This window comes from Phaseolus vulgaris, chromosome 11, assembly GCF_000499845.2.
Source record: "Phaseolus vulgaris cultivar G19833 chromosome 11, P. vulgaris v2.0, whole genome shotgun sequence".
Taxonomy (NCBI): Eukaryota; Viridiplantae; Streptophyta; class Magnoliopsida; order Fabales; family Fabaceae; genus Phaseolus; species Phaseolus vulgaris.
The window spans coordinates 9591558-9618516 of record NC_023749.2 but is presented as its reverse complement, the minus strand read 5'-3'; the positions used below and the strand labels follow the sequence as shown (position 1 = coordinate 9618516).

Genomic DNA, 26959 nt, shown 5'->3' with positions numbered 1-26959 from the left:
TTTTTTTTACAACCAATACATTTATTTTTTTAATACATTCAAAATTAAAATTATCAATTCTTTTTAATTTAACATAATTTTCATAGGAGACTTTTATGTTTTTAGGATTTTTTTTTTAAAATACTAAAAGTAATAACTTCCAAAGAAATTATAGAAAACGATTTTTTTTTTAACTGGAAGAAGTCGCAATGCATCCAAAATTAAAATTATTAATTATTTTTAATTTTTTTTTACTTTTGAAACGGTGTTAGATAGGGAAATAAAAATAAAAGGGTGCTAGACAGAAAAAAAAAATAGTGTTAGATAGGAAAATAAAAGTGAAAATAGTGTATATGAAAAAAAAATATCACAAAATTGCATATTTTTTAATAAAATTTGGGACCAAATTAATTTTTTAAAAATTACTAATTTTTTTTAATATTAATCCTAAATATAAGGATAAAAAAGTAATTAAACCATAAATTTATTAACATTCACGTTACAATGATTTAATTACAACTTACTGAAAGAACAGTAGTATTTTTTTTACTAATTAGACGTGCTTATTATAGATTGACACCTTGAAATTTAAACACCGCATAAATATTATCTTTTGATGATATAGGTTTTTTATATCCTCAAATATGCAGGTTCATATATGCACCCTCGTAAGTTTTAGATAAATAATCTAAATATAGAGATCAAAGTAGGTTAAAAATAACTTTCAGAACAATAACTATTTTCACCATATCATTTAATTTGATGTAGTGAGTTTTTAAAGTAATTAATATTGTTTTTTCCCTTAAATTTATGATTAAAATAAATATTATATTCACATAGATTTGCAGTAACGTAATATTTGACAGTGATTTTGTTTAAAACATATTATTTAATTTATCATATACGTGTATATAGTATACTAAATTTGTTATAGATCAATATTTAATTAATTAATATTTTTAAAATATATAATGATATTTTTTTGTATTACAATAACGAAATAAACTCTATATATTTTTTAGTCCCCATTCTGGTTATCTCTCTACATAAATCCCTGAATAATATCTGTAAGATGGACTTCAATTCGAACAACAAAATAATGTAGATGACTACTATTTCAAGTAATTAACATAAATAAGAAGCACTCTTTAAAATCATCTATATATACTGCTTTAATTAATTTTTTTTTAAATTTATTTTTTAATAGATTGTTTACATGAATTTCTTCATAAATAGTTTTTAGAAAAATACAAAAATTTAAGTTATGTTACTTATTGTTCTTATTTGTAAGAAGTATTTACGAAAAAGTTATTCTAAACGCTTTAATTTTTTTAAAATATTACTTTTTGAAAATTACATTTCCCAAATATTTGTTTGCAATTTCTGCCAAATAGAGTTTGAATAAAATAAAAAGTTAGAAATTATTTATTTATTTTAATTAAAAAAACATCATCTTAAGGAAGGAATCCGAATACCTGGTGCGAATGTAAAGGTGGAATAGAGTAATTCCAAACGGTGCCGTATATGAACCCTCTACTACAAGGGAAGGGCTTCAACAACAAACACCACTCACATTGTTTCTGCTTCCTGAACCCTCTCTGCGCTCTACACTGAATCCAGTCAGGTAATTATTCCGATTTTTGTTATCATGATTAATGTTTTCTATACAAATTTTTCCTAATCAAGTTTAGATCGGATTTTGTATCTCTCATGAATCGGTGTGTAGGAACTTTCGAAAAAATGCGATGTTCTAAACTAGCTAGAATCACGTTTTCGCATCACTTGTTCATTGAACCAAACCACGAAAACGAGAGATTTTAAGTTCTAGACTTAATATAGCACCATTTCTTGGAAAACCCGATGCGATTTGTGTAGCACTTTTAGGCTTTCTCCTCGTTATATACACAATCTGAAATTGTTGAGATTTTTGGGAAATGTTTGTAATATGTGGAATTAAGCTCTGATTTTAATGCGGCTTTGTTCATAATTAATTTAAAGTCGAGCTTATGATTTTTTGTTTTATTTACAGAAGAGAAGAAAATATAACTAATTGCAATGGCTGCGCGTGTGGCTGCAAGGTACGGATCTAGAAGGTTGTTTAGCAGTGGTTCTGGAAAAGTACTCAGCGAGGAGGAAAGGGCTGCTGAAAATGCTTACTTTAAGGTAACCTCCAAAGTTTTCTATTATTGTGCTATGTATGGATGGACAGTTTGTGTATTGTGGTTCTATTCAAGCACATTCGCGAGTTCAGAAGTTTTTCCTTCGCATTTTTCTTGCCGTGTCCGTGTTTTTTAGGATTGAGGTATATCTTTATGCTAGAGATATGAATACCTTGTATAATTAAGGTTTGCTTTGGTTTTCTAGGGTTCCGGAAGTTTAGTGTGACATGAAGTGAGTTATATTACCCTTGTACTGTGATGCAATCGTTTCTGTCATTTTGCTCAATGCCTTAACGCTTTTTGAATAATTGGTTCATGGTATATGGAATCAGAGCCCTTGTGATTAAGTGGGTAATCTAAGCACAAGGTAGGGTGGGTTTCTGCATTGTCTATACCTAAGGATCTGAGGTCTTTTTGTGTGAAGGGATATGTGATCTGAAACTATTTATCTGCTTTCACTCAACAGCTTAAGCTTTTGGTAATTGGGACAGTTGCTGCATAGCATGTATGATGAGTTTTTATGCAGTCACAATATGATTCTGAAACATTTTTAGAATTCACGTTGAAGCCAGATCTTGGGAAAATTTGCTTCTAGCATGCATTGCTAATAAAAAATATGTTCAGTTCTGTTAGTACAGACAACTTTATGCATCATTGAATCATTATTTTCTAAAATGCGTTGAAATTTTTTGTTTGTTTTAAATGATATCGCTTTGGCCTTTACTAGTCTATTGAATTATATTGATAGTCTTACCAATGTGTTGTTAGAATCACTCATATGGTCTCAGGCTCTAGCTTCTAACAGAAGGAAACAATTGTCTGTTCATTTTTGTGCTCTGCTAATATTCAATTATACTCTAGCAGATGCCTAGAAAATAGATTACCATTCAACATCTTCGTCATGTTATTAAAAATATGAAGGTTTAGATCCATCTCTTTTGCCAATCCAATCTATTACTGTAGAGAAAGTTGCTACCTCTGGTTTCTACTGTTTCCTTACATCAGTGGAGGTTTGTGCTTGACAGTAGCATACATGTTGGGTGTTTATTTGTTTTTCATTTTTCAGAAAGCTGAGCAAGAGAAGTTGGAGAAGCTTGCTCGCAAGGTATGTCTTAAGTTATACCCTTTTATACTTTATGATTTCTGTACAATATTTGATGAACTTCTTGAAAGCATTTAATCACTGGATCAACCATATTTCTCTGTATATTTTCTGAATGTGGATGCTTACTGCTTTTATTTGGTGGAAAATAGATGGATTAGGCGCAATGTGGGGCTGACTTTTTTACATATTTGAAAGCTATTACGCCTGCCCAAAAAATACTAGAGCCAATCAGCATATATGCCCCATCTGTTTTTTGTTTTATTTTTAAATTCAAATGCTAAGCTGTTATTTGTATAAACCTGCGGAAATTGTAATTGGGATGTTGAACACATTTTATAAAAAAAGAAAGTTGTCACCCCTTTATTTGGAAAATTCATTGTTGTCTGCTGTAGAATCAGCATAATTTGTTGCATCTTCATGAAGATTATTCTGTATACACACAGATTATGATATCCTTGGTTGCTCAATAAACATCCATAAAGAAATCCTGTCGACATTATTTATACACCTTTTCTTTTTTCAACTAACTTTTGGGTTAGATACCTTTTTTATGTTAATATGAAAGCCCATTGCATATTTTATCCCGCTCATGGCTCTATCTTAAAGACCAAATAACTACAATGTTGATTTTACTTTATATCCTGTCATTTCTGTGTATTTGTGACTCTCTGTTTCTGTAACGTTTGCAAGAAATCATTCTCCAGTTGCGTATGCATTTGTTTGTCTATCCGATGTCTTGCTTTGAACTTAATGGTAACTGTATCCTCTGATTTAGGGTCCTCAACCAGAAGCAGGCTCAGGGGGTTCAGTAATTGATGCCAAACCAAGTGTCTCGGGACACACTGGAGCGTCAGCCGAAAGAGTTTCAACCGACAAACACCGGAATTACGCAGTTGTAGCTGGCACCATAACAATTCTTGGGGCTCTAGGGTGGTACATTAAAGGCACTGCAAAGAAGCCAGAAGTGCAGGATTGAACATTTCAGCGGAGCTTGTTCTTATTTTGGTATTGGTTGCAGCAAGTTGCACAAAAATAAATGACCACACTACTAACTATTTTTATTCCATCGTACTATTATCACGAATTACTACTTTAATGTTTCATGTTTTACATGTCAGTTATATATCCTCATGCTACTTAGCATGACGAGCATCAATTTTTTTTCCCAATAATGCTGGTCGTTCAAATGTCATGTGATGATCACTTGCATTTGCCATTCATTAGCAGCGGGGTGAGATGGTGATGAAAGGGAGTGGAGATTGTATGACCGCAATTAGCGTATGAATGTAATGTCAAGAGTGAAGGATATTTGGAATGGTCCTCCACATCTCCTTGATTCCATGATTGGTGGCCCTCGTTTGAATCTTAATCTTTAGGAAGGTGGGCCGTTTGCATAATTTCTTTTCTTATGTAGTTTCGATCCTAAGCATCAAGGCTATGAAACGACATAAATTGAAAGCATTAAACGATAGAATAAGTATAAAATTATAATTATTAACGAAGGTAGACGTAATGGCTACTGGTGGAAGACAAATTGAATATTGAGGAGTGGGGAAGTTAAGGTGGACAATCGTTTTAGTTAGTAGAAAATCGAGATGCCAAAAAAAAAAAAATTAGACCATAAAAAGTTTAACACTACTGTATTTGTTAACGTAACTTCAATTTACTCTTTCCGCCCAACTCTTTTCTTGTGTTTAGTTAGCAGTTGTGTCAATTAAGTGGAGGATATTATTGATATATAATATTCAAAGGTAGTGTATAATTGAATGACATTGTAAAATCATATTTTGGATGGTTGAAATAAAAACTATATACATACTGAAACACATTTTATACATGCAAAAATTAGTAACCTTTTCTACATCATAAAATTTGCTTGTAAACTGAAATATTGTATAAAGCTTAAAATAAATGTATTAAATTTATACGGATTATAAATATTGATATCTATCTAGTTTTCACTGTATCCTCATCCATCACGGACCTAGTCGACTAGAGAATCGCAGGACGAATTGCAATGGGCAAAAAGGTGAAATGGAGCTGGAGTTCGGCGATAATCGGTGCAGCATCTGCAGTAGCAGCCACCGCCCTAATCTCCGCCAAACCGAAGGACCCAACGTTCCACCTCATATCCATAAACTTCACTTCCCTCAAACTCAACCTACCTCTTCTGGACGCAGAGGTTCTACTCACCGTCCACGTGACCAACCCCAACATTGCTCCCATCCACTACTCCTCCACCTCCATGTCCATCTTCTACGAGGGTTCCCTCCTCGGTTCGGCTCAGGTCCAAGCCGGCTCCCAGCCACCCCGCTCCTGCCAGCTCCTCCGCCTCCCCGCCCGCCTCCACGCACTCCAGCTAGCGAACCACGCCACGCGCTTCCTCCACGACGTCGCTCGCCGCGAGATGGTCCTCGACGCCGCCGTTGACATCGCTGGCGCCGCCAGGGTCATGTGGTGGGACCACAACTTCAAGGTCCACGTCGACAGCCACGTCACCGTTGATCCCGTCTTTCTCGACGTCATTGATCAGGAGAACACCTCCGAACTTGAAGTCTTCACCACCACTGCGGCGTAGGCAAGTGAGGAATGTAAACTCTGTAACTGTAATTATTGTATTCTGCAATTGAATTATATCTTTCAGTTTAGATTCTGTTTATGCCTTCGAGATTCAACCAATTCCTCCCTCTCTCTCATTTTCTGCAGACGCAATATTGTATATGCTTCAGAAGCGAGCTTAGATTCTATTTTGAAACCTATGCTTGTGGAAAGTTGCTTATAGCAGGCGTTGTTTTCAAAGAAATACGATGCTCAGCTACGATAGCACAGGCAACTTTGTGAATCCTTATCCTATGTTCATTGCTTTGAATGATTTCGTTGCTTTGATTAATTTATTGAAATTCTATGGATTTGGGCCATTCGTATTACTGTTGGCAGTATCTACTAATACAAGAAAACGATTGTTTTTCACTATTGTGCTCTTCTCTTTGTTAATCTTCAATTCCAATATACCTCGCTTGTCAAGAAAATAGATTGTTGTTCATCATCTTCGTGTACTGTTGGTAAAAGTATAAAAGAAAGTATACATCCATATGCTTTGACAATCCACTCAATTATTGTAGATAGAGATGCTAACTTTTGTTCGTAGTGTTTATCAATATCAATATCAGTAGAGGTTTGTGATTGATGATGGCAAGAGAGGCAGGATAAGCTTGCTCTCGAGGTATGCCCTTGAATTTTACTCTCTTATTCTCATGATCTCAGTACAATATGTGATGAAGTACTTGAAAGTTGAAAATACTTAATCGATGGGTCATCAAAGCATTGCTCTGCATTTATTTTCTGATCGATGATTTTTACCAGTTTTATGTGATAGCAAATGGATGCATTGTGGGTTGGGTCTGTTCAATGATCTAGGACTGAATTGTTTTCCCATTTAAAATCCATTATACTCACAACAAAAGAACTCTAAAATGCTGAAGGCAGTCTGCCTAACCCCATTTAGGGCCTACTTGGACTAGTTTGGTTATAAGCTTCTAGGAGAGAAAAAAAACTTAAAATTAGCTTCTTTGTAAGATAAAATGAACTTATGCATAAGTTAATTCGTATAGTTCTTTCATGTAAATTTTCTAAATTTTTATTGTTAACTTATGTGCAAGTTAATTTTTTTTCTTCTTATTTTTCTCTCTTACATGGACTTATGGAGAAACACATCTAAAAATACTATTTTACTTTTGAAGTACTATAAGCTATTATGGATAAACAATAAATAAATTTAACCCGGGAGGAAACTTGTAGTAGGATCTAGAACACGTTAGAAAAGCTGGTTGACCATGTGGTTCGCTGTTAGGAGTCACCTTTCCAACCACAATCACCTAGTTTCAAAACCTGAATGCAGAGGGAGAACACCTTATAAAAAAAGAAAAATCCACTACCTCTTCATTTGGCAATTTCAATTTTGCGTATAATAGATTCAGCATAAATTATAATATGGTAGCATGAAGAGTATACTGTACATACACAAATTATGGATATACTTGGCTACTCATTAAAATCCATAAAGAAATACTGTCAAGTTATTGAGTTAATTAGTCTATTAGTGAACATATGTATAGTCTGATAAAATAATCATTCATCATCTCGTTTTTATAGGATATAGATTATTTCCCAAAAGATACAATCTTGTTGAGTATCTTGCAACATTTTAGAATCAAGTCAATAATTAATTTATTGGCAGTACCTTCACGAGCTTAAATGTGCTAACAAATACTACTATTGTTATCGAACTTTATTACTTTTTGCCAGTGCCGGAAAACAATTGCATCATGTATTGTGTGAGTCAATGAAATGTAATTCTAGGTAAGGTCCCATAATGAGGAAGGAACGACGTGTTTTTTTTTTGCAATTGGTGATTGGTAAAACGGGAACTTAAAAAATTAGTTAATTGACATAATTTTTGCCAGAAAAAAGAAAATCCTATGTGAGTCACTTTCTATCTCTGCAACTTGTATGCCAATAAATGTCCTCTATATTATGTGTATGCATTTGTTTGTGTATTAATACATGCTTTGAACTAAATGGTAACTAATCATTGTAAAACAAAATTAGGTTTTGCAAAATAAAAACAGAAAAACAGTTTAATCTCCCATTGCCTAGTCAAACGTGCAGTAACAAATAAAATTCTGTTTTGGAGGTGTAACAACAAATTGATTTTTGTTATGGAGATACAAAATATCTTTGATTTCTCTCCCTATATAAAGAGGGGTTTCATCCTCTCCAAAATGCACATCTCTCTCATTCACTCTCTTCATCTTTTCTCCTTTCTTTTTTTTCCACTTTCTCTCTCCTCACTTACTTTATTCTATTTCAAGTTTTATATTGGGTTCCATTGGGTATTACTCTTTTAAAGAGTAACTTGCTAGTTTTAATCCTCGAAAATCTCCGGAAAGTTCCTGTTGTATCCTGGGGGACTTGCGCAATACACTGCGGATAAGTCCTTACGGACAGTGATTACTCACGCCTCGGCAAACCAATTTTGTTCATTTTAAAGCCTATTTTACTACAATCATAAGGACTTATGGCTGAAAATACGAACAACAACGAAAACACTGCTCTGGGAACATCAAATGTTGTTTTCGCAACGCAAACCATTTTTGCAAAACCATTTCCGGACGTCTCTAAAATTGAAGTCTTCACCGGTCAGAACTTCTGACATTGGCAAGAACACGTGTCCACCCTATTGAACATGTACAAAGTTGCTCATGCACTTACAACTGCCAAACTCGACTCAATCACGACTGCGAAACAAGTTGACGACTGGATCCATGCGAATAAGGTATGCCGTCACACTTTACTCAGTGTGTTATCTAACGATCTATTCGATGTTTATGCTTCTTATAAGAATGCGAAAGATATTTGGGATTCTCTTATCCTCAAATATACTGCCGAAGACATCGTCAGACAAATGTTCGTAATTGCAAACTACTACCGTTGGGAGATGATCGAAGGCAAAGACATCAAAATCCAAATAAACAAATATCACAAGATGATTGAAGATATCAAAACTGAAAGCATAACCTTGCCGGATGAATTCGTGTCCGAACTCTTGATCGAAAAGCTCCCGCAATCTTGGACGGATTACAAACAACAACTGAAGCACAGACAGAAACACATGTCTCTATCAGATCTGATCACCCGCATCATCATCAAAGACACAAACAGGAAGGAGTGCGCTGCTGCAAAGGCCAAAGCTTTGTCTGCCAAAGCAAACGTGATAGAAGACAAACCAGCTCCAAAAAGGTATGAGAAAAAATTTGATCACAAAAAGAAATCTAATAACAAATTCTCTCGTCCCAGTGAAACTAACCCCACTTTCAAGAAAAAGGGCAATTGCTTTGTCTGTGGAAAGTCAGGTCATCATGCACCTCAGTGCAGACATAGGGCCAAAAACGACTATCCTCCTAAGACAAATCTAGGCGAAGGGGAAGATACTATTGTGGCAGTCGTTTCACAAGTAAACCTTGTGACAAATGTGAGCAAATGGGTGGTAGACTCTGGGGCTACCAGACACATCTGTGCAAACAGAAATGTGTTCACCTCCTGAAATGTATATCTCGGTGACTCCAGGACAACTCCTGTCCTAGGAAAAGGAAAAGTTCTTCTGAAGCTCACATCTGGTAAAATTCTAGCTTTGAATGATGTGCTACATGTGCCATCAATTAGAGTTAATTTGGTCTCTATGACATTACTAAGCAAAGTTGGGGTTAAAGTGTCATTTGAATCTGACAAGATTGTTATGACAAAGAACAATGTTTTTGTGAGAAAGGGATATTGTGATCAAGGCCTTTTTGTATTAAATATTTTTGAAATTATGAATGAATCTAAATCTTCTGCTTATATTGTTGACTCGTATGATATATGACATGCTAGATTAGGACATGTGAATTCTTCGTATGTTATAAAATTGCAACGACTATGATTAATCAACATGCATGACAAACAATGTAGTAAATGTGATGTATGTGTAGAATCTAAAATAACGAAGAAAACATGTTACTCTGTAGAACGTCAAACTGAAATTCTTGGTTTAATTCATACCGATCTTGCTGATTTAAAACAAACCATGTCTAGAGGTGGTAAAAATTATTTTGTAACCTTTATAGATGATTTTTCTAGATACACCAAAGTGTATTTAATTAAACATAAGGATGAAGCTTTTGACATGTTTTTAACTTATAAAGCGAAAGTAGAAAATCAACTGGTGAATATGTTTTATTTAATGACTATTGTGTAAAAGAAGGTATTATTCATTAAGTAACCCCACCATATTCACCTGAGTCTAATGGAGTAGCTGAAAGGAAAAATAGGACTCTTAAAGAAATGATGAATGCCATGCCTATTAGTTCTAATGCTCCTGATAATTTATGGGGTGAATCTTTGCTTACTGCATGTTTTTTGCAAAATAGGATACCACATAGGAAAACTGGTAAAACACCCGATGAGTTGTGGAAAGGTTATCAACCTAATTTGAAATACCTAAGAGTGTGAGGGTATTTAGCGAAAGTAATGTTACCTGATCCTAAGAAAAGGAAAATAGGCTCCTCTAAAACATCTGATTGTATGTTCTTAGGATATGCAGAACATAGTGTTGCCTATAGGTTTCTAGTTCTTAATAGTGATATAATTGAATGCAACATTATAGTAGAGACAAAAAACGTTGAGTTCTTTGAACACATCTTTCCGCTAAAGAGTAGTGGTACATTTGAACAACCTATAGATAGTGTTAGTGATACCTTGAGTGAGGATGTTAGAAGAAGTAAAAGACAGAGAAAGGAAACATCTTTTGGAGATCACTTTTATACTTATCTAGTTGAGAATGATCCAATAAGTTTTGTAGAAGCTACTAGTGCTCCTGATGCTAAACATTGGGATAAGGCCATTAAAATTGAGCTTGATTCAATTAAGAAAAATAATACGTGGACCTTAGTAGATCTGCCTGAAGGAGCAAAACCCATTGGTTGTAAGTGGATCTTTAAGAAGAAGTACCATCCTAATGGATCCATAGAGAAATATAAGGCAAGATTAGTAGCTAAAGGGTTTACTCAAAAACATAACATAGATTACTTTGATACTTTTGCACCTGTTACTAGGATTTCCTCTATCCGTGTATGCTAGCCTTAACATCTATCCATAAGTTAGTAATTCACCAAATGGATGTTAAAACAACTTTTCTGAATGGTGAATTAGAAGAGGAAATTTATATGACTCAATCTGAAGGTTGTGTAGTCCCAGGTCAAAAGGAAAAAGTATGCAAACTTTTAAAATCTTTGTATGGTTTGAAACAAGAACCAAAACAATGGCATGAAAAACTTGATAATGTTTTACTTTGTGAAGGTTTTTCTACCAATGATGCTGATAAATGTGTGTATTCTAGATCTGAAAATGGTGAATATGTCATTATATGTTTGTATGTGGATGACATGCTAATTTTTGGTACATGCAATGATATAGTTTTTAAAACAAAATTGTTTCTTGGATCTAAGTTTGAGATGAAAGACATGGGTGAAGCAAGTGTGATTTTAGGAGTTAAAATCACAAGGAATGGAGATAGTATATTATTATCCCAAGAAAAATACACTGAGAAACTTCTAAAGAAGTTTGGTTACTATGACTTTAAGTCAGTGAGTACCCCTTATGATGCTAACTCTAAATTAAAGAAGAACAGAGGAGAATCTATTTCTCAAACTCAGTATGCCCAGATAATTGGGAGCTTATTGCATTTAATGAGCTTTTCTAGACCAGATATTGCTTATGCAGTAGGTAGATTGAGTAGATACACTCAATGTCCTAGTCAGGATCATTGGGATGCACTTGCGAGACTCATGAAATACTTGAGAGGTACAATGGATTATGCCATTGAATATAGTGGATTTCCCGCTGTGCTAGAAGGGTACAATGATGCTAATTGGATCTCTGATTCAGATGAGACAAAATCCACTAGTGGTTATGTATTTACACTTGGGGGTGGTGCAGTTACATGGAGGTCAACCAGGCAAACTATTATTGCAAGATCAACAATGAAATCTGAGTTTGTTGCTCTTGAAATGGCTGGTAGTGAAGCTGAGTGGTTGAAAAACTTCTTAGCAAACATTCCTTTAGGAATGAAACCAACCCCATCTGTATCAATGCATTGTGATTGTCAATCGGCAATAGCTGTAGCTAAAATAAAAGTTACAATGGAAAGAATAGACATATACAATTGAGACATAATTTGGTGAAACAACTGTTAAAGAGTGGAACGATTTCTATTGACTATGTCAAGTCAGAACAGAATTTGGCAGATCCTCTGACAAAACCCCTAGGGAGAAAAATGATTTTAAAAACATCGAGGGGAATGGGACTTAAGCCACTTGTAAACAAACAAGTGATGGAAACCCAACCTTTGTGATTGGAGATCCCATGAATAAGGTTCATATGGGTAAAAAATAGTCACTTGTTAGTTCTGCTAGCACTATTCAAAATCAATTTTGTCCATTCCTATGGTGTGTGTGTGAAAGTGCTATTTACTGCATTATCGAGAGGATAAACTTTGTGGTTAAAATTCAGAGGTAAAAGAGTTTTAACGATTTACAAAGTTTTAATGATTTTCATATCCCTTATGGGTGGTGGTGTGTGATTTGCAGCATACACTTGATGAAATCACCTATATGAGTGTCAAGTGGGGCCGCTTGCATGAGATATTGGCAAGATCTCTATAGCACTCATGAATACCGGGCACGCGCATGGCCTCGTAGCGCAACACAGCGATAACAACAAGTAATGTGGGGGTGTATTGTGATTGATAAACCTCTAACACATACTAAGTGTCTTGGTTCATATAGCTTGCTATACCAACTACACTATGTGTTACGTTAATCAATCTAAGACTGGTTCATATAGCTTGCTATACCATATTTGATGCATTACATCTTAGATGTACCCAAAAAATTTTTATCTCTATGTTTTATCTTTTGCAATATGTGGGAGATTGTTAACAGAAACACAGTTTAATCTCCCATTGCCTAGTCAAGCAGTAACAAATAAAATTCTATTTTGGAGGTGTAACAGCAAATTATTTTTGTTATGGAGATACAAAATATCTTTGATTTCTCTCTCTATATAAAGAGGGGTTCCATCCTCTACAAAATGCACATCTCTCTCATTCACTTTCTTCATCTTCTTCACCCACCGTGAAACTTCTTTTCTCCTTTCTTTTTTTTTCCACTTTCTCTCTCCTCACTTACTTTATTTTATTTTAAGTTTTATATTGGGTTCCATTGGGTATTACTCTTTTAAAGAGTAACTTGCTAGTTCTGATCCTCGGAAATCTCCTGGAAGTTTCTGTTGTATCCTGGGGGACTTGCGCAATACATCGCGGATAAGTCCTTACGGACAGTGATTACTCACGCCTCGGGAAACCAATTTTGTTCGTTTTAAAGCCTATTTTACTACACTATTTACCCAACTTTAGGATCCTCAACTGAATAGAGCTAGATGTAGGCTCATGGGATACCAAAACAAGTGACTTAGTACATGCAAAAACATCAGTTGACAAAGTTTCAACTGATAAGCACTAGATTTATGCAGTTGTAGCTGTGAACATAACAATTCTAGGGGCTTTTGATTGGTATTGTTCCTATCGAAAATGAATTCGGAGGGTATCTCGACAAGGATTGATATTCCTCAGAGAATGAGCTTTCAGTTGGTCTCCAACAAAAGAGGGAGGTCCATCTGAAAAAGACTATCAGATACTCAAGTTAGTAGGAGCACAAAAATGATAATAAGTTCTTAACAATATGAGAGTTAAGAGTATGAGATAAGATAGATTGTACTTTCGGTAGAGTATGTATTGATAGATCTCTTAGGTGGCAACCTTTGGTTTGGTCGTGTGATTGTGATTTATTACTTTATAAATAGTCGCTCATTAGTAAAGGCTCATTGAGTAGGTCGTTTTATTCATAATTGTCATTAATGGCAATGAAGGCTCAGTTAGAGGATGTACATAGTCACCTGAGTTCTTTGACATTCCTGACCTTACGACGAGTAGGTACACAAGCCCCTCAGCTTGAAGGTTGAGGTGATAATCGAGCAAAGAGTGAACGAGCTATTGAGTACCTGAGTTTTTAAATATCAACCAAAACAATATGTCGGTTGAATTCCTCTGATCTATTAGGATTCTAACCTTACAGTTTGCGACAATGGCTGTTATTACCACGGGATTCTGCTTAGGGTCCCAAATGGTCGATCCTCATTGTTAAAAAGGATGTGTAGCAAGAAACGTGACGGTAAGAGGTTGATCAAGTTGACACTCCTGAGGTGTCTCTTCCTTGTCAAACTTGTGTGATTGTCGCCCGTAAAGCCACTGGCTATGGTGTTGATGTCACCCCTGTCAATGCTTACCTCGGGTATGCTTTGGTTTTTTAGCTCACGGTAGCCCAACTCCTCTCTGGGGTTCCAGCCCGATATGAGACCTTTGCTCTGCCACCGCGTCCTCCTCTCTACCCTTGCCCACGACCTCGGTGTGATCTCATGTCGTAGTTGTTGTCAGTTTGGTGTATGAAACGATTCAAGGCCCCTGATCTGACCAGTTCCTCTAGGAGGTCTTTTGCCTTGAAGCATCCTCTGTGCTATGATCGTGATTTCGGTGATAGTTGCAATGCTTAGTTGGATCCCCAAATGAATTTTTTGGGGCATGTTGGTAGTCAGACAAGCTCTAAATTACAAGCCTCCTAGAGTATTGCCTCCCTTCATGCATTGAGGGGGTGTAACTTTTAAATTTCCTTGATCTCTTCCTTTTAAAGGTTGAGAATATTGTTGGGGTTGGTGCCTTCATGGCCTTTCTCCGGACATCAACATTCTCCTCGATGTTGATGTACCTTGTCATCTTGGCTCGCAGTCGGTCCATGTCCTTTGGTGATTTAGGAGTATAAGGTATCTAATAACTTTTCGGGCGTGCATGGCCACTGTCGGATGCAGGTCTGGGATATTCAAGGTTGTTTAGGTAAACCTAGCCATGTACTGCCTCATGCCTTGTCCTTCTCCTTGTACCACATTATGTACAGACGTCGAGGTTGCTACTATTGGTTTACAATCGGCAAATCTGAACAAGAAGAGTCTGCATAGGGTGTTGAATGAATAAACTGAGTTTCAATGCAACAAGTAGTATCATTCCAGGGCTATCCCCAACCATGTAGTTGAGAACAACCCGCAGTGCACGACCATGTTCTCTGATAATAGGTTTGCTTGTGTTATATATGCTTTAACGTGGGCCTTGGAATTCGAGGTTCCACCGTACTTCTCCATGCTGGGCCATTTCCACTTTCTTGGTAACTGGGTCTTCATGATCCCTGGTGTGAAGGGGTGGAAGCCTTCTAGGTTGGCCTTCATCATTTTGTTGAGCAACGGGTTAGGCATCGCCTTAAAAGGTTGATGCTCATACCTTTGACTTTCCGTCATGTTGGGCCTGGCGTGGTGTTCAACTGGGTTCCTCTACAAGACGACCTACGCGTATAGGTGTAGGAGGATGTCCTTTCCCAACAAGTTGAGTACTTGGGGGAACCTTGTTGAGATTTGTCGTGTGTCCAGTGAAGTCCTGATCGTCTTGGGTGCGGTCCTCATCCCTTCAGGCAATCTGGTCTTTTACTGCCTATAACTCTGCCCTGTATTGCTCCTTCAGAGATGCCATGTCTTTCTCCATCTTGTTTTGTATTTACGTTTTCTGCAAGTTCTCCTTGTTCTTTCGAAGGAAAGCCTCAAGTTGTTTATTCACGTTGTTTTGTGAAGATTTCATGTTGATGACATATGCCAAGCTATTAATGGTGATCTTCGGAAAATGTTTTACTAGGACTCCACTGTAGGCAGAAAATGTTACTACCGGGAATGAACTCGGGGGGTATCTTGACATGGACTGAATATTCCTCAGGAGAGCTTTAAGTTGGTCTCCAACAAGGGGGAGGTTCACCTGAAAAAAGACTCTTTGATGCTTATGTTAGTAGGAACACAAAGATGATGATAAGTTTTTAAGAGTATGAGAGTTAAGAGTTTGAGATAAGATAAATCGTACTTCCTAGAGAGTAAGTATTTATAAATCTCTTAGATGACGACCTTTGGGTTGGCCATATGATTATCATTTATTGTTTCATAAATAGTCGTTCATCAATAAAGACTTATAGAGTAGGCAATTTTATTCATAATTGTCATTGATGGTAATGAAGACTCATACACACACCCAAACTCTTTGACATTCCTGATCTTATGGTGGATAGGTCACATGTACCATAAATGCTTTGCAAACAAAAAAGATTGAACATTTCAGCTTTGAACAATTGTTCTGGATTTTGAGAGTCAATGGAAAACATATAGAAAACAATCCAATACTCTCCTTACCAAGATATTCCCTAATAAACTAAGGTTACAACACTAATCACAAAATTATTTTCTCTTCTTTTTAAATAGGGAAAATAAAAAATTAGTTAATCATCAAATCTACATGCTCAAGGTTATAAGGTTTTGTGTATTTAAATGAGAAAGTTTAGACATAATAAAACTAGTCAAATTTACAAGATAAGTAAATTTGATTAACTTTTGGTAGGGAAGCAGGGCAAATTGTACGGGCTAGTCCGCGACTTGTTGAAAAAATTGCAAAGCGAGCTGTCCATTCCAATCCGTGGTCTGCTTAGGCCCACCCTGCATAACCCGTAGTTTGCGGGAGCTAAGTGCGGGGGTGGACTGACTTGCATAACTTAAAAATCTTGAAATTTCTTTCTACACTCTCCATATGTTTTTCATCAACATCAACTCACATTCTATTACGCATGTGTCGTGAAAATAATATTGTCAGACCATCTAAAAAAAGAATTTTATTCAAAATGTTTATTTAAAAATTATTTTTTATTAATTTAAAAAAAAATTTATGCAAGCTGGCTCGCAGTCCCGTGGGCCAATCCTTATGTGGGACCAACCTGACTTGCATTTTACAGACCAAATGTGGACCGATTTATGTAGGGTGGACCAACTTGTATTGTCATCCCTAACTTTAAAAGTGTAATAAGCTAGTTAGTAATTTATTTGACTAGTTCATTTATCTCCCAAATATTTATTTTAAAAGTTTTTAATTTATAAATTACAAGCTACATAAGTTAGCTACATAAGTTAGCTTCTGGTTTATAATTTATTTAATTTTCTTCTATCTCTTATATTTTTAATAAATTTCTTTATTATCTTTAATTTCTTTTTATATTTAGTATTACCTTTTCTTTATTTTATTGAGATTATTAATTATTATATTATTTTTAGTATTTGTTGAGTTATTTTTTAATTTTTTTTATATAGCTCAAATTTGAAAAGATTTAATATTACAAATCGAACAACCAATATTATTATATAATGTTATGTCAAAATTACACAAACTAAATATTGTGAAAAGAAAATTTAAAATAACAATAGTTTTTTTTAAATATATTAAAATTTAATATTAAATTAACTCTTTATTAGATAAAATAACTTAACCAAATAAAAAAGCATATATGATTTCTTTAAAAATAATTTAAAATATTAAAAAAAACAATAAAATTTGTTTAAATTTTTTAAATTATAATTATACAATAATATATTTTTTTCCATAAAATATAAATTTTATTTATATAATAGAATTATACCATTATATGTTTTACATTTATTTACTATTTTATTAATTTATTTAATTAAGTATTTCTAATCTAATAAATTAATTTATTAATTAATTTTATCAAATATTTCTAATTAATAAAATAATATATAAGTTAGTTTTTCGAGTAACTAATGAGATCTGTATTCTATGAGGTTCCGACACTTCTCTTAAATGGCTTATCCGTGTCGGACACGTATCGGACACCAACACTCGTAGAACACGTATCAGTGAAGTGTCCAATTCAAAAAATATTTGTTGAATTTTTGATAATTATAACATAATTCTAACACAATTTTAGAAAGGATAAATACATTAATTTTTTACAAACTTAAATTTATTATATAAATTTTTATTATGATAAAAATAAGAAATAATTTTTTTTGAATTAATCATAAAAATTATTTTTTTCTAAAGAAAATAAAACATGCTTGTATTATAAATATTTATTATCAATTTATATAATTTATAATTATATAATATATATAAATTCATATTTATTATCAATTTATATAATTTATAATTATATAATATATATGTGGTATCTTTTATGTAATCTGTGTTTATGTGTAATGTAATCTGTGTCATGTGTCGTATCTTTTACATTCAAACCAACTGGAAATGATATCAGTAATATATGATGCTTCTAATAAATTGAAGAAATGTAAATTTTTTGTTTTTCTAAAATTAAAAAAAAAAATTGTAGAATTTAGAATATAAATAACTGGTAGTTAAAACTTTAGTAGTTAATTAAATATTAATTTAGAAATTATTTAATAATAATAAAAATTAATTTAGAAATAAATAAAAGAATTAGTCTTTAAAAATGTGTTTAATTTAACCACTAGTAACTAATTATTTGTTTTCTTTAAAATTGATTTTTATTTTGTAATTTTCGATATAATAAATAAAATATTTATACTGAAGTAAAAATTGTTAAAATAAAATTACATTAAAAAAATTCATGTAGATATTGAGAAAAGAGGAGTTATTAACGTGTCATATTCCTAAAAAGAAAGTTCTAAAATTATGTCTCAAAAATGGAAAATGGTCACTTTTTTAAAATTAAACCGATCTAAATTTAAAAGATAAATGGGCGAAAAACAACTCTTTCAAAAAATAAATACAAACTAAAATAAATTCTGAAGATAAAATAAAATACTAAAAAAGTATAATTTAATCTGCAATAGTTTTTATATATATATATATATATATATATATATATATATATATATATATATATATAAAAGTTACCACACTCATACCATATTTGTATACTCATATCCTTTTCAGAACAATATGAACTATACAACTCAACTATATATACTTATAATCATAATTAGTTAATTGACGATGACATGATTCGACATGAAATAATTTTTTTCAATGTTCATCATTCATTTGTGATTATATGATTCAAATTTATACATTTATACATGTAAGTGTAAAACTGTTTCCTATAATCATTACACTCAATTTTATATATGGTCTTATTTCATTTTCGGATTTTGGGACACCTACTAATTACAAAAACACGAACGTGATTCTTACTTAATAGATAAAGTAAACATAGATACTATCTGAAATTGATAGTCATAATTGTCGTTGGTATCTGTTTCTCTTTTTGTAATGTTCCCACACGTTCCTCCTTCGTGCCTTTGTTTTTCAGCTTTTTCTACTTTTTTAAGAATTCAACCTTTCAATTCCTTAGCGCTCGGTGAGAATTAAACTTTTAGAAGATTTTCCGGTGATCAAATAACTACTTATATTGATAATGTATGATACAAAATTAGGAGTGACAAAGTGGGACAAACCCTGAGTCGACCCGCGGTAAAAAAACACAGGACGGGTTGACGTTTTCAACCCACTAACCCGCATTAGCCCGTCTCGCAAAACCCGCAGCCTGCGTGGGTCAGTAGCGGGGCGGGACGAGCTGGCCCGCTGGCCCGAAAAAAAAAAAATAATTGACTTGACAGCAATGGTCCAATGTGTGATAACTTTGAGTGAAAGAAAATTAGGTTTTCACTTTGTCCAGTGGATAAGTGACAACTTTGAGTGAAAGAAAATTAGGTTTTCACTCAAAACACAACGCAGTTATGTTGTTTGTAGTTATGTTGTTTCAAAAAACGCACACAACACACGACGCACGCTCCTTTGTAGCGTTGCTCGCTCCGCTTATGACTTCGTGTGGCTTCGCTTGCAATTGTCGCACGCTACTGTCACTCTGCTACTACACACCGCTACTGCCTCCACCCCTCCTCTACGTTCCAAAAAAAGACATGGATCGGCTCGCAAGCCCGCGGGCCAATCCGCATGTGGAGCGGGTCATGAAAACCAGCCCGCATTTTACGAGCCTAAATAGGATGCGGGGCGGGTCGGTCCACTTTGTCACCCGTATACAAAACTGATAAAAACGTATCTTACTCCTTGTAGAAGATTTATTTGTAGTGTTTGGTAATGAATTATTCAAAAAGACCAAGATTTAGCTTGTCCAGATTTATAAGAAAGTTCTCCTGATTTATAGGATTTTTTTTACTTAAAGTTTATTATTAATTATTTTTTAATATGGTGACTCATTTGACCTCGTATAAAAATATCATATCCCTAATTATATCCATCATTTATCCTTCTTCTATTTGTTTGCTTTAGGTGTTGAAAGGCAACTATGATTTTCCTTTCCATTGATCGAAATCACAAAAATAAGGATGCAATCTATATCACTATTAGGAAGAACAATAAATACACAAAGTATAGAAATTTTCCCTTATTTATTTATTTCATCTGCAAAGTGGCTTACACACGAGTTTCCTTTTTCTTGATCTTCTTCTCTCATGTCTACAACTTCATAATCCTCTTCTTCTTCTCCATGGTTGCCACCATCAGCATCATCAAAATCATCACCTTCTTCCCTATGAGGTCGCAAAAATTCTTGAGAGGGTGTCCTTATTTCCTCAAGAACAAACCTTCCATTGTCCCTATAATTGAGAAGGAAGAAAGAAAAAAAAATTCAAAGGGAATATTCTATTGCTAAGTATCTATTTACGATAGAGGAATCTGTGATTTTTGCTATCTTTTTATCCGATTATGTGGACCTGAATATGAGTGGTTACAGAACTATAGACTTGTGGACTTTCAGCACAGCGTTGTGAGATTTACCATCTCATATTTTCAACATTCTGAATATATCGTCATTAATTGAAAGAGTTTGTAAAAATATCTTAATAAAACTCACATGAGACAAAATAAGACTTTGTGTATTATAAGATTGTATTCACAGCATTATTCTATTCAGATTATTGTTAAATTTGGCATCATGTATGGTACCAAGTAGCAACCGGAACTAGTTAGCCTTCACTTCGCTATCATATATGCAGATTTCTACACCACTACCTACCACTTGTAGTAATCCGTGCTGAAAAGAACATCACAAGTTACTTCATTTTTACACTTCCTCCTTCAATAATGGTTTATTCTTCTCACTCTCACTATCAGATCTTTGAGATGTAAAATGGAATGTCAAAATATCAAATTTTGTGTTATGAGAGCAAACAAAACCTTCAAGATGCTAAATGTGTTTTTTTATTTCTTTATAAATAATAAGAGAATTATGCATGTTACTTAAAAATTAGAATAAAATACAAAGGATAAACAAAATGTAGCCTCTTCTGAAGTAACAACCATGAAAGCACAAATTAAAACAAAAAAGAAACCAAAGAAAAGGAACACTTAGCTTGGTTGGTAACAATTCACAGTTAATGAATGTTTCCAACCTTACACAATTTACTTATGTTAGAAAGAAAGGGAAAAGGAGGAATTCATGATCCCAAGTTATTCACAACTTTCAAACTAACATTTTTATACTAAAAGTAAGAAAAGTGTTAAAACCATATTACATGATGATCTCTCCATTTGTGATGCAGAAACAAGAGCATGATGCAGAAAAAAGCCTATTCATTTCTCACTCGATGCCCTGGTAAAAGCATAAACTTTTGCTTCTGTGGGTCCTACCCGTCCTATGAATTCTTCCCACTTTGAAAATGGGAGTTCCATTGTACAGTTCTAAATTGATAATCTGACATGAGTTGAAAGGGGAAGGAATAATGAGTTATGATTGTGTCTATTATATGTAAACTTTAGAGCCATGATGAATCAAAATACTCTAGTCATCACCTTTTAGGAAACCAATTTGTCAATATGTATGGTAATCAATTCCCATAGGCTGCAATCATTGCATTCTTTCTGAAGAAAAGTTGAGGTTAAATCAGCAACATTGATTTTAGGGCAATCTTCCTTCATCAAAGTTAGATGATAGACCTGAAGGAATGGATGGAAGTAGGAAATTATATGTAAAACACAAGATAAAAGTGAAAATAAATGGATGGTTGGATAAACATCATCTTGATGAATCCTTTGAAAAAATTTAGTAATATAGTACCATTTTAATGTAATATAGTACCATTTTATCTCTTAATTATTGAAATGGTAAAACTTTTAAAATTATCAAAATAAATAAGTAGTATCAAAATGACATCATTTCATAATATAAGATTTTAGTATAATTAAATTTTAACTAAAATTGCTGTATAATTAAATTTTAACTAAAATTGTGTGAAGGTGACATAATTTTTAATAATTTTTTAAAAAATTTACTCATTTTCATAATTAAGATAAAATTGTACTAATTAGTAAAAATTTGGAGATTAACTTATTATTATTATTATTATAGATTAGGCACCCTATACGAAATGTCTCATTTATTTTTCTTGAACCAATAATAATACAATGTTGAGATTTTTCACTAAAATTGTTATAGAGGATCTTTAACTATTGCAAAACAAAAAAATCAAATTTATATACAATTTTTTTAATAGATATAAAATGTCATTGTCTTGTCTTTATTTATATATACCAAACTATTGTGAGAAATGATTTAGGTATTAATTAGCATACCATACTACCAGTAGTACCTTAGTATCACTAAATTGATAGAACAAGAATCCAGAAGTTGGCATTTATACATTGCAACATTGACAGGTGAATGGCCTGCAATTCAGGAATAATTATGAGAAGTTGGGAACCCAAATAAACACACATAGGAAATGTTATCTTGGTATAGTGTCAGTGTGATTCTAGAATCCAACAAGTTAAACAAACCAAGGAACTAAAATTTGAACCACTTCACAAACTTGTACTTGAAACAAACTTCAATTACAATGCAAAATGTCAGAATCAAACTGCATTCCATTACAGGGATGCCTCTTTCACCGCCAGGCTTCTATTCTCTCTGATCTTGAATCTATGCGGCTCAGATTGCTGATGCCCTTTTTCTCAGCAGCCACTGTTGCATGGATCACAGGTTGCAGGCCTCTGGTTTTCTTGGACCCCTTTTTAGCACTGGAATTACTTGATTGTCCACTCTTACTCTTCCCAATGTTTCCTTTGGTTGGAAACTCACAATGTAATTCCTCCTCAAAATCCAGATTCTCAGAAGAGCCTATCAAACTGCCACATTCTCCTTCAGTTGAATAATTGTTTTGGAGAGAATCAGGGGAACATTCTAACACAGTTTTCTCAGAAACAAAGGTTTCCCCAGATCCTTCACTTTCAGTGGAAACATCATCTTGTTGACAGGACTCCAAAAGACTGTGATCCCCATTCTCATCAGAAGGCTCTAGACAAAACCCAGGAGACGATTCTACCACACAATCCTTTCTTTCTCGTAGTGTCCTTAACACAAGTGTTTTCAGGAAGTTCATAACTTGAACTGCATACATCAATGCAATCAAAGGGTCTGCCATCTGCAACCAAAAAGATTAAATTATGTGACTGAAACCTACCATAATAAGATACATCAACTATATCATACTGGCCTCTTTATCACTCTGGCCAAAAAGGACACTATCAGAACTTCATTGAGGTAAAAGTATTGTGACAAATCACAATGACCCTGCAATGTGCCAGACACAAAAGGCCTGTTTGGAAAACTTTTGCATAAACACTTTTAGAAAAGAAAAATGAAATCAACTTCTCCATAAACTAAAATTAGCTAATGAACAAGTTAAATATCAAATTTTGGACAAGCTAATAGGAAATAGCTTCTACAAATTTTAGTTCCTGCATAAATTAATTTTAGCTGATTTTATCTTTCTTTCTTATTTTTCTCTTCTAGAAATACTTTTTCAAAAGTTTCCCTAAACATATCCAAAGAACTAAAGCTTTTAAAACTTCACCCATTTACATGACTACAACAAACAGATAGCAGAAGAAATACTTTACTTTGAGAATAAAACTTGATTTGGATCTCCAGGATGTCTACATGTAATGTAGTAGTAAATTAGAGAATAAAAATTATCTGGAACTCACATGAGTCATGTTTGGGGCAAAAACCATGGCGATGTTGCGTGCATTCATCTTATTAAGGCGTTCCTCTTGGACAACATCAGCCATCAGATTGATAGCCCAGTCCAAGAGGGAAGCTTCGGTTTGAGGTAGCTGCCTCACTAGTTCAGCACAATCATCTTCAGTCTGGCATTGCATTACATGCTCTGGTGACAAAGAATCCAGAACACCAGTAGGAAGCTCCCTAAACCAAGCCTTGAAAAGCACAAGAATGTCAAAATCAAATGATCAATTGGACATGGACACACCTCTCCTCACACCAAAAAAAAAGAGATAGTAAGCACTAAGCAGCAATAATCAGGGTATTTCTAAACATGTACCATGTTTCTTTTTGATATTATACCTTAATTAGTCCAGCTAAACAATGTATATCAACATCTTCTGGGACCAATCCCCTGTTTAATTGATTCCTAACATTCTCCTCTTGAGTATTGTCTGCATTAATTCTGAAAATTCCCTCTGCCTGCATATGGGTAAATTCAATTGTTTAACCGAGAAGGAGCATACATATAGTCATTTTGTAAACTGAAGTAACGATCAAGTTTGTATAGAGAGGTGGATTACAAAGCAGGACTCTCATTTTTCATTTTGGCGTATTCTAAATTGTGCTCAGTTTTTTAATTCAGTGTTATGAAAAATTGTGAAAGGCAGAAGCAAAGCTGAGAAAGATCTAGGTGATGAACCTGCAACCCTCCGAGAGCATACAAGTGCCTTTGCATTAGTAAAAGTATGGTTGGAACACTGTTCCCTCTGGTGTCATATGATAACTGCATGGATTCTGTTGAAACTCCAAAAACAGTTGCACTGCACGAAAATGAAAGCAAATACACCAAAAACCAACAACATATTAGTTATTTCCATCATAAATCATGATAGAGACAAGTAACATATTTATTCAAACAAATATCATACAAATTTTCTAAAGCAAACTTTTTACACATTGTGTCATATAATATATCACGTGCAAGTAACAGGCAGAAATAATCCATAATAAAACACGCAATCCACAACTTAAATCCTTTAAAAGTGATTCAAAAACATTATTGAATAGTGTTGTAGACCCCTCTTTGAAGGATTCATATATGGAGAACTTTCCAATAGAGGATGAACCTCATCATCATAACCACAAATCACTGGATCATAGCCCAAAAATCTTTCAGAGGCAGCGATTCTTAGAGTTCCAACACCACCCCAAGTAAGAAACACCAAAATAACTGAATCAGGAACAGTAGAAATAGGCCAAAAGAGACCTATTAAGGTATTTTTCTCTAATTTTAACATTCAACTCACTTTCCGTAAACATTGCTTAACTGTCAGAATCATATCTCTCTAAATTTAACAATTTTCTCCTATTCTATAATGATTGACTTAAGAATCATATATCTCCAATTTTAACAATTCACTCACATTCTACAGTCATTGACTTGAGTATCAGAATCCTTGCAGAAGAGTTAGGCTCATGTGTATAACAAGAGCTTATTACCATAAATATATGTCACTTCTGAAATAATTTCACTAAAATGGTTTCACTTTTTCCATAAAAGCATTACTTTTTGAAAGACAGATATCAGAAAAAATAATTTTTTTATGAGCCTAAATCTGCTGAAATTGGGGGAGGGAGAGAGTATATGATAAGCAACATGTAACATTATGACATAAGATAAATTAAAAAAGGAACAGCGTGGCCAGCACGTACCTAGCACTGGGAGACCTTGTGGAGACTTCTGGTTCGAACTCACGTGGCAAGCCCAAGAAGCCATTGAACCTGTCGAAGGTGACATGCGCAACGTGGCGCACGTTAGTGGGCCAGCCAATCTCCATGGCGCAGAGTTCACCTCTCCCCTCACTCTTGCAAGCAATCAAAGATTTCCTCAAAAGGGTCACAAGAATGGCCAGCAGCGACAGCTCCTGTTGCGTCCTGTCTGTGACCCCGCGCGCGTCACAGTCGGTGACCGTAGCAAACCCCTCCGCCACCGCAGATGAGGGTGGCGCCGGTTCTTGCTCGGCGGAGACAATCAGAATGCCGTCAGAGGAAGAAGCGGTTGGCGACGAAGAAGAAGAGAAATGAAGCACCTCGGTCATGGCTCGCACTTGAAAGGAAAAAAAGGAAAAAAAAAAAAAACTCTTTTTTCTTGGAAGATAAAAAATGGAAGAGAAGAGAGTGGCCCTTAACCAAAATTAAAGAAAATGTTTGGTTTTGATAGCCAAGTTGTTGTCTTTTTGGAGTTGGATCCAAGAAAAAGTGTCCCCAACAATGTGGAACGTGAGTATCATTAACTGGGATTTTTTTAATGTTGTTTATGTTGAAGTGTGTGTGTGTTTTTGAAGAAGTGGAAGAAAGATGATGATGGTGTGAGAAAAGTGGTGGGAAAAAGAATTGAAGAGGGTGAAATTTTACAGCACAACAGTAGTTAAGAGCAATAATAGTGTTTGGTGGAGAGAAGGTGAGTGAGTTGTGTCATTTATCCAACTTCCATTTCACAAGAATCCAAAGCTCCAGCCACACTTGTAAAATCTGGTCTGCAATTTCCTCTCCATTGTCAACACCAGAGAACTCACTTCTTCATCAATCACTTCATTCAGTGAAGAGAGTAGTTAAGAGTTATTATGCATTTATTTCTATTAAATTATTAGCAGTAAATTAAATTCTGAAAGGATATGTTTTAAGATAAAACTATTTATCCTATTAATCAAGTGTTTCTTTTCTTAGTCCATGGCAGATTCAGTCTTGTCAACATTCTTTCTTATATTTTATTTATACTTCATGTGTTAGATAAATGTAACTTCTAATAAATGAATTAATATATATGTAACTTCTAGTATATTTATCCTACTAATTAACATTGTTAATAAATTATTCATAAAGAGAAGATCAGAGTCAGTTGAGTGTAATTCACATGGTATTTTATGAGTCAGTTTCCTTTACCTTACTAGCTTCCTTAACCTTACTGCTATGTTTGTTTTTCATGAAAGATTTTTGTGAGTGAAGAATATAGAAAAATACACAAAATTCAATGAATAAAAAATTATTTAAAATCTGAAAATAAGGCAAAATACTTTTAACGTTTTTCCTTCATATAATGCAAAGATTTTCTTGCATAGCTATGTATAATA

General features: G+C 34.1%; 3 protein-coding genes across 5 annotated transcripts; 2 read left to right on the top strand and 1 right to left on the bottom strand.

Annotated features, from left to right (window-relative positions):
• Positions 1 to 1440: 1440 nt before the first annotated feature.
• On the top strand, positions 1441 to 4399 carry LOC137817818 (uncharacterized protein At2g27730, mitochondrial). The gene is made up of 4 exons (XM_068621065.1): positions 1441 to 1603; positions 2009 to 2142; positions 3205 to 3243; positions 4019 to 4399. The coding sequence occupies exons 2-4, from the start codon at positions 2035 to 2037 to the stop codon at positions 4217 to 4219; spliced, it is 348 nt and encodes a 115-aa protein (XP_068477166.1). The 5' UTR covers positions 1441 to 1603; positions 2009 to 2034; the 3' UTR covers positions 4220 to 4399.
• Positions 4400 to 5185: 786 nt separating this feature from the next.
• LOC137816025 (uncharacterized) lies at positions 5186 to 6213 on the top strand. 3 transcript variants are annotated; one of them, XM_068620639.1, is made up of 2 exons: positions 5186 to 5821; positions 5950 to 6213. In XM_068620639.1, the coding sequence occupies exon 1, from the start codon at positions 5261 to 5263 to the stop codon at positions 5819 to 5821; it is 561 nt and encodes a 186-aa protein (XP_068476740.1). In that variant the 5' UTR covers positions 5186 to 5260; the 3' UTR covers positions 5950 to 6213. The 3 variants fall into 3 exon arrangements, with proteins under 3 accessions (XP_068476740.1, XP_068476162.1, XP_068475501.1); XM_068620061.1 differs by having other exon boundaries at positions 5186 to 5825; XM_068619400.1 differs by having other exon boundaries at positions 5186 to 5834.
• Positions 6214 to 22432: 16219 nt separating this feature from the next.
• On the bottom strand, positions 22433 to 26424 carry LOC137829749 (rho GTPase-activating protein 5-like). Its single transcript, XM_068636643.1, has 5 exons — positions 25542 to 26424; positions 24529 to 24649; positions 24189 to 24308; positions 23810 to 24040; positions 22433 to 23244 (listed from the first exon to the last, which is right to left on the bottom strand). The coding sequence occupies exons 1-5, from the start codon at positions 25925 to 25927 to the stop codon at positions 22708 to 22710; spliced, it is 1395 nt and encodes a 464-aa protein (XP_068492744.1). The 5' UTR covers positions 25928 to 26424; the 3' UTR covers positions 22433 to 22707.
• Between the last annotated feature and the right edge of the window lie 535 nt (positions 26425 to 26959).

Coding starts and splice junctions, on each gene's coding strand:
- LOC137817818 (XM_068621065.1), top strand. CDS start 2,035: ATGGCTGCGCGTGTGGCTGCAAGGTACGGATCTAGAAGGTTGTTTAGC. Junction 2,143..3,204: donor CTGAAAATGCTTACTTTAAG/GTAACCTCCAAA, acceptor TTCATTTTTCAG/AAAGCTGAGCAAGAGAAGTT. Junction 3,244..4,018: donor TGGAGAAGCTTGCTCGCAAG/GTATGTCTTAAG, acceptor CCTCTGATTTAG/GGTCCTCAACCAGAAGCAGG.
- LOC137816025 (XM_068620639.1), top strand. CDS start 5,261: ATGGGCAAAAAGGTGAAATGGAGCTGGAGTTCGGCGATAATCGGTGCA.
- LOC137829749 (XM_068636643.1), bottom strand. CDS start 25,927: ATGACCGAGGTGCTTCATTTCTCTTCTTCTTCGTCGCCAACCGCTTCT. Junction 24,650..25,541: donor ACAAGGTCTCCCAGTGCTAG/GTACGTGCTGGC, acceptor ATTTTCGTGCAG/TGCAACTGTTTTTGGAGTTT. Junction 23,245..23,809: donor TTGCCCCAAACATGACTCAT/GTGAGTTCCAGA, acceptor TTTTGGTTGCAG/ATGGCAGACCCTTTGATTGC.